General features: G+C 38.0%; 1 protein-coding gene across 1 annotated transcript; it reads left to right on the top strand.

Annotated features, from left to right (window-relative positions):
* The first annotated feature begins 1,068 nt into the window (after positions 1-1,068).
* LOC131040135 (receptor-like protein kinase FERONIA) lies at positions 1,069-5,623 on the top strand. The gene is made up of 4 exons (XM_059214540.1): positions 1,069-1,321; positions 1,851-2,275; positions 3,595-3,693; positions 4,344-5,623. Exons 1-4 carry the CDS (start codon positions 1,069-1,071, stop codon positions 5,529-5,531), a joined length of 1,965 nt encoding a protein of 654 aa, XP_059070523.1. The 3' UTR covers positions 5,532-5,623.
* Positions 5,624-7,500: the final 1,877 nt, after the last annotated feature.

Raw genomic sequence — 7,500 nt, 5'->3', positions numbered from 1 at the left:
TACTCTCTTGGTCCAAAAGTTTTCGAGGTGCTTGCAAGACAATTCAAGCAAGTGTTGCAAGGTAGCTTAGTTCCTGCCTAAGAATGCAAGGGTGTGTTTTGAGTTGTTTTGTTTTGATAATGGCAGAGTTGTAAGGAGAAGTTAGCTTGTTACTCTCTTGGTATACAACAAATATCACAAGTGTTTCAGTACTTTTTGGATCTGAATTTTCTTTCTGTTGACTGTGACTGCTTTGTATTGGTCTCTGGTGGGGGCAAGGGGGCCCTGATGATTGGGATAAGATCTAACTAGAGGGATTTCGGGACCTACAATTCTAGTTAGCAATAGTCTTTTTGTAGCCATCATAATGATAACATGTTTAATGAATCAATTTCTCAACTCATGATTTGAATTTAATTAATCTTGACATATGTCAAGCATGTATAGAAATATTAGATTGCATAGATCATAATCCATGACCAAGTATTAAAATCTATTTGATACAATCTCTAGGTGGAGTTCTAGGTTTCCTTATTTTTCATTTTTAAATTGATTTCTGACCATATATGAATTAAGATTATTCATATCCACTAATTTATCATAGTCATCCTTATATCAAGAATCATATGGATTGAACCTGAATTTCATCTAAACTTTGCAAGTTTACCTACTCTCAACTGAAGGCTATTTTAATCTACTATTTAAATTGATTATAAACAAGTTTCCTTATAAATTAGTCTTGACTAAGACTATCATTTATTTAAGGGATAAAGAAATACAAGTTTGAATCCTCCCATCCATTCTATAAAGATTCAACTCCTTAAGCATTTTGACGATATTGCAAGTGCCAATTATATACTTGGTGTACACTATTAGCAAGGGTTTCTCTTTCACATTGGGATTTGATAGTTCACGCTCTTCCATCCATCTATTTCAACTATTGGCTAATGTGAGCTATTTGAGATGCTGAACTATTTGGTTATTGTGCAAAACTTTCTATTAAAGCTATTTTAAAATTTATGTCATGTGGTCATAATTTTAAGTTTTAGGAATTGCTTATGCACATTGACTTGTAACATTTGATGATACATGGGAGTTGTGACTTGGTGCCCTCCCCCACCTATGGATTCCCTTTCAAAGGGTGTTGTTGTTGTTGACTCTTTGCGTAATGCTTCTCATCCGATTGCTATTGGTGCTCTGGTTCCGCCTAGATTTTTTGTTGCTGGCAAGCACAACTTTGCTCGTGTTGCCAAGTCTGTTGCTCAACCCTCTAGGGGGGTTCGACTACTTCCCTGTGCCAAATCCTCCCCTGTGGTGGACAAAATTGGGTTCTACCAGTGTTGTGCTTTACTGTGCAGATTCTCAGGGCTCTGGCCTACACTACTGGACCTCCATAGCTGGGTGAGCAACTTTTGGTAGCCCTTGGTGACTCATAATATTGATTTTTTTCCTTGTGCAAAAGGCTTTTTCATAACTTCTTTTACTACTCTGGTTGTTTGAGATTTGGTTTTGGGCAAGATGTGGGCTTGGGGAGTGCATTCTCTCTATTGCAAACCTTGGACAACTTCCTTCAACCCTCTCACTGAACCACTCAATGTGCGTCCAATGTGGGTTCGCTTCCCTAATCTCCCTCTTCATTTTTTGGAGCATTCTTGCTACGAGGCTATCGACAACTCTATTGGTCGTTTCTTAAAAGCTAATGATGCTACGTCTTAAATGGACCACACTACCTTTGCCCACATCTTAGTTGATATTGACATCTCCTCGCATCTTTCGGGAGATGTGGTTCTCATGGTTGGGGATCGGCCTTGGTCTCAATTGTTGGGACTTTGAGGGTCACCCCTTTCACTATTGAAAATGTTTCTCTACAGGTCACCTTGCTTCGGACTGCTCCATTTCACGCCATAAAGGTGCTGCTACTTGGTGGAAAAACGCTATTGTCGATCACTTGACCATCCATGCCATTGATCTGATTTCAGATGACTTCTCTCGTGAGGTTGAGGTGCCTCCTACTGTTGCTAATGTTGCAGTTGATTCCACCGTAGCCCCTCTCGCCCCCGTGGACTCACCTAATATCGTCGTTGACTCGCAGCTTTGTTGTCCACCTACTGGTTCTGCTCCTGATGCCACTCCTCTACAACAGCTTGTTGTTGATCCCATGCAGCCCCTTGTTGCATTGCGACAGCTAGTTGTTGCCCTGCAGCAGCATAACGTTGGCTCTAGTGATGGTTCTCAAGTTGGATCCTCACTACTTGAGCATTCTTTTGATGGTCCCAATGATAGTATCGTCTGGACGGTTGTTTGTCGCAGGCGGAAGGGGAAGTCCTCCCCACTCCCCCAAACCCCCCCTTGGTCAAGGCTTGGGTTCCCCTCCCCCCCCCCCCTTGTGCTAGGATTGGGTTGTTGAAGGTTTGATGGTTGTTTGCTTGGGGTTTTCTCCCATATGCTATTGTGTTGTACTAGTTGCGGGTTTTTTGTCTCTGATAGTCTATGACTATGTTTAAGGGTCGACACCCCAATTAACGTTGTTTTTTTAATAAAAAACATTAGATGATACATTCAATAGAGGGACCTAGAATGCAGATGAATTTAAGAAATTATCTATACAGTATTTCAACTCTACTTCTCCCTCCCAAGAAAAATATTAATTGGAATCTTTATTAAAACTATTTGCAGAGTTTCCACTCTTGGCAGTAAGTATTATTACCATAACTTTGTTACGAGCAGTCATTTTTTCCATTTTTTCTTGCCACTCCCATTAAACGTCTTATAGGTAGAAAGAAAACACTCTCTCTAATTCTTATTAATTGATTAATTTAAGATAAGCAATTTTTAGTTTTTAGCTATATGCAATGATTCTTTACCGGCCAGCTTTCTAAGCATCAAGATTGCTTAAGTGTGCCGGCCGGTGGGGTCCACCTAACATGACTTTTTCCTTTGTTATTATATCTCACGTGAACCGTTTTCATTTCTATTTATTTCTACCATTTGATGTTGGTTGAGCGCTGCAGATTTTCTGAGTTTTAATTTTGTTCTTTACTCGATGCGATTTCAACAAGGCATTGGAGGATTATCATCGCAATAATAGCTATAGGTGTCAACGTCACAGCAAGTATCACCAACATAGCAGTCAGTCTCTCTTCTGCAATTCTGGACGGACTGAAAAATTGGCTAATAAACAACTTCAAGCATTTAATACGGTTTTCCTTTCATGTGAAGGTAACCATATCGTTCAAATAATTTCAAACAATGCGAAGACATAAAATTCTTTCATTAAGACATTTTGGTTAAAAAATGTTTAATTTAAACAATTTAAACATTACAAAACAGAAAACTGCACTTCATGAATTTTTTTGGTATGAAATACAATTGGCTGCAGCAAGAAAAACTATTCGAAAGTTAAAAGATAACCCTCGACAATAGTTCCTTGAAAGGGTAGGAACCAAAAAGCCTTTCAAATCCATTTCGTTAATATAATGAGAACATATTGCTTTGAGGTATTCTATCAAACAGTTTACATGCCTCGTCTATGCTTACACATTTTGCACACGTGTACCAGGGTAGCTGACGAAATTTCTTGTCTTTTATTCTCTTCCAAATCTCCCATTTTCGCAGACTGCGAGGTTGCTGGCAAAGGTTGCGGATGGTGGCTTTATTCCTGCCAATCGCATTTGCTTGAAAGCTTCTGAAGCCTTTTCAACAAATCCCTTCTGCGTATATCCTGCAATCAGGGCATTCCATGAGACCACATTTCTTTGAGGCATTCTGCTAAACATTTCTAGTTTTCAACATTCTGCATACATGTCTAACAGGGTGTTTCCATCAGACTGGGCTGGGCTGGGCTGTAAAAATACTTCAGCGGCGAGATAGACGAAAATGCTTTCCATCCGCTTTGCTTTTATCCCATCAAGTGTTTTCGGCATCCAACGAACTCTCGGGCGGGAAATGTGTTTGAATTCAAACGTTAGCAGTAAACGGGAAGGAACAGAACGGACTTTGGGGGAAGAAATAAGTTGACATCAACCACCTCATGGTTAAGCCCAGCCGCCAAAGGGCATGTCCCTGCTAATTGCACATCCATTCCTAACACACCGGCCCGTACCATGCTCTTGCATTTACTCTGTGGTCTTCTAGTTTCCTGGGTTTCTGTTTTACCTAGCTCGCTGCTGGCAGCGCTTTCTCTGTACTCTCTTGTAATTTCTGTTCTTTCCGGTTGTGTCAGCTCTTTCATATGAGCTTATTCTGTTTTGCCCATTCGGATATGTTTCTTGGAGCTTGATATAGTGCTTGAAATTTTGAATGTTCTCAACAAGTTAATGGTGAAAAGCCGAAGGAAACATGACAACTAACACCACTCTTAACAGGTATTCACTACTGGAAGAAATGCTTCTCACAATAGCAGCAGCAAGGGCTCTGTGATTGGGGTTCTAACTGGAGGGGTTGCTCTGTTTGGTTTCATTCTTGCTCTAGTGTATTATATTCATCGGCGCCGTGGTGACAAGTCCTCTGGAAATGAAGTTTCCACAGCATCTGGCAATAGTGGCACTGGGAGTGGGAGCTACGCCTCATTTGCACCTTCCAGTTTGTGTAGGCATTTCACATTTGCTGAGATCCAGGAGGCTACTAATAACTTTGATGAGTCTCTAATCCTTGGTGTTGGAGGTTTTGGCAAAGTTTACGAAGGTGAGGTTGATGGTACCAAAGTTGCAGTTAAGCGGGGGAACCCATTAGCACAACAAGGCATCCGTGAATTTCAAACAGAAATAGAAATTCTTTCTAAACTTAGGCACCGACATTTGGTTTCACTTATTGGGTATTGTGAAGAAAATTATGAGATGATATTGGTTTATGATTACATGGCCAAGGGACCCCTAAGAGGACACATATATGGAAGTAGTAATTTGATTCCTTTATCTTGGAAACAACGACTAGAGATCTGTATTGGAGCTGCTAGAGGTCTTCATTATCTTCACACAGGCGCTGCTCAGTCAATTATACATCGAGACGTAAAGACTACAAACATACTTCTTGATGAAAACTTGGTTGCAAAAGTTTCAGATTTTGGATTATCAAAAAATGGACCAGCTCCTGACCATACCCACGTTACCACTTTAGTTAAAGGCAGCTTTGGATATTTGGACCCAGAATACTTTCGCAAGAAGCGGCTCACTGTGAAATCAGATGTTTATTCATTTGGTGTTGTGTTGTTTGAGATATTGTGCGCACGACCTGCCACTAACCCTTCAGATGAAGAAGAAGGCCTTGCCGAATGGGCTTTGAATTATCAGAGAAAGGGAATGCTGCAGCAAATCATAGATCCTCATCTGAAAGGTAAAATTAATCATGAGTCCCTTAAGACATACGGAGAGGTTGCTGAGAAATGCCTTGCTGAGCAACGTGTTGACAGGCCAGCTATGGGAGATGTACTTGAGAAATTAGAATTTGCTTTGCAGCTTCAAAAGACTGCAATGGAGAATAAATTGGTCGATGACAGTAATTACAGTCGTTATTTAATTCAACGCTGTGAGGATATTGCTGGTTTTCCTCTATAGCTAATTTTCTGTACACGGGTTAATTATGTGATGAAATCAAAATTAATCTTCAAAGAGAATAGATATGGTCAGATTGAATGCTGTCTTGACGCACGATGCTTCTGCCAATACCATATAATTTGGAATAGTATTTATACTTTATGCATGTATGGTTATCACATTCTAACACCTAGGGATATAGCCATGGTTTTGTTGTGATTCATTATGTAACTCAACAGCTAGGGATATATAGTTTTGATCTACTGCTGTTTTAACTCACTGTTTCGGTTATTGGTTTGTCCTCCTCCAGTTCAATTATCATCATGTTTGGGTATCAAAGTCTGGATCTCACACGGGAGATATTCTTGGAGTGATTCTGTAAAGACTATTTTGTTGTGTATATTTCAATTTCAATTCCTGAGTTTACTGAAGACTAGGGCAAAATGGCGCACCATACATGTCTTTAAATGGAACTATGTTAATGGTTTGCAATAACTCTGTACGTTGGATGTATGGAGCACATCAGTCTTAACAATTTCTCAAACAGGGATGTAGATTTTAGGCTTTATAGCCTATTATGCCCGATACAAAGCCTATTATTCCATCCGAATAGACATCTTCATGAACAAGGACATGAGATTTATTTCCAAAATTTTCTAAGGGAATACTTGTACGAACTCATTACCGTGTGATACTGTAATGAGTGGCTGCATCAAGAATGCAAATTGCTCTTCAGAGATTGGTCTTAGGCTCTCAAAAGTTAACTTTATTATTTATGATGGTGGGACAATCAAGTAATCTAGGATCTATCTTCATTCTTTCCTTCAATTATTGAGCCATGGGTTAGGGGGCTTTGAGAATGCTCATGTCTTGAGAATTTCATTATCTCAATTATCGAGTTTCTTTAAATCAATACATATTTACGTAAATAAGACAATATAGTTTCTAAAATTTCTTTTTATAGTTTAATTAATGTATCTTTTGTTGAAGATGAGTAGATATTTTATAATTGTGTTATTTTAATAAATATCAAATTAATAGAGATGATTATTTTCCATAGACATACATATGTGGAATCTTTCTACAAAACAGGCTAGTGTGTGAGCCTTGACAATAGTGAAATTAGAAAACCATCTTTCTAATTATTCCTATTGCACACCCATTTGTATCACTTGTTGCTAAAATTACAATTGAAGAGATGGTTAGTATCTTCTATTTCTTCTTCACATAGAACACACCTAAAAGGTATTTTTCAAACTTTTTCTCATGAGGGTTTTGTTGCAAAAGTCAGTACTTTTGAGAGATAAACAGTATACCAACATAATGATGATGGTCAAATTGGTATTTTTAAATGAGTGAAAGACACATACTTGTTTTGTTGAATATCTTCCTATTTTTGAAGCCATCTAACTTAGTTCAACTTTTTTATGTGAAAAAAAAAAAAAAAAATTATTTTCTTCAAAGAGTTCTAGCTAAGCTTTTTGTACTTGAGAAAATGGAAATTTCTCTAAATTATTTCAAGCAATATTAGGCACTAAGGTTTTTAAAAAAAATTGATCTCAATATAGAGTCAAAAATTATTTTGCTTCTATTAAATCCAATCTATTATCTAAAGGCTTGTAGCAATTCCAAGAATCATCTGAAAAGAGAGCTTTCTCAACTTTATGAGTAAACTAAGATACGTGAGAAGTGATTATGTCTTTGTAGAGTGTTCTAGAACTCCACATTTTTTAACCAAAAGGAGGATTGGCAATAGAAAATATTGTGTTCATGTTGTGCGTCAATATATTTTGATTGCATTAATTTGTATTGCATAGAACTTGGTTTTGTGTACATATACCATGCAAGTTTTTACCCAAGGGTAGAATTTTGAGCTGATAATACTTAGGAATTTTAAGGAAAATATCATATAAATAGATATTGTAGATAATATTAAATACAATCTCCAACCAAGTTTAACCATCTTCCCTTCTAGGATAAAAATTTATTT

The sequence above is a fragment of the Cryptomeria japonica genome, chromosome 11, assembly GCF_030272615.1.
Source record: "Cryptomeria japonica chromosome 11, Sugi_1.0, whole genome shotgun sequence".
Taxonomy (NCBI): domain Eukaryota; kingdom Viridiplantae; phylum Streptophyta; class Pinopsida; order Cupressales; family Cupressaceae; genus Cryptomeria; species Cryptomeria japonica.
This window is presented reverse-complemented; position numbering and strand designations above follow the sequence as displayed.

What these genes read in the sequence shown, in the direction of transcription:
- LOC131040135 (XM_059214540.1), top strand. Translation starts at nt 1,069, where the DNA reads ATGGGAGTTGTGACTTGGTGCCCTCCCCCACCTATGGATTCCCTTTCA. An exon ending in AATTGGGTTCTACCAGTGTT is followed by an intron (nt 1,322 to 1,850) that starts GTGCTTTACTGT and finishes GTTTCTCTACAG; the next exon opens with GTCACCTTGCTTCGGACTGC. An exon ending in ATGATAGTATCGTCTGGACG is followed by an intron (nt 2,276 to 3,594) that starts GTTGTTTGTCGC and finishes CCATTTTCGCAG; the next exon opens with ACTGCGAGGTTGCTGGCAAA.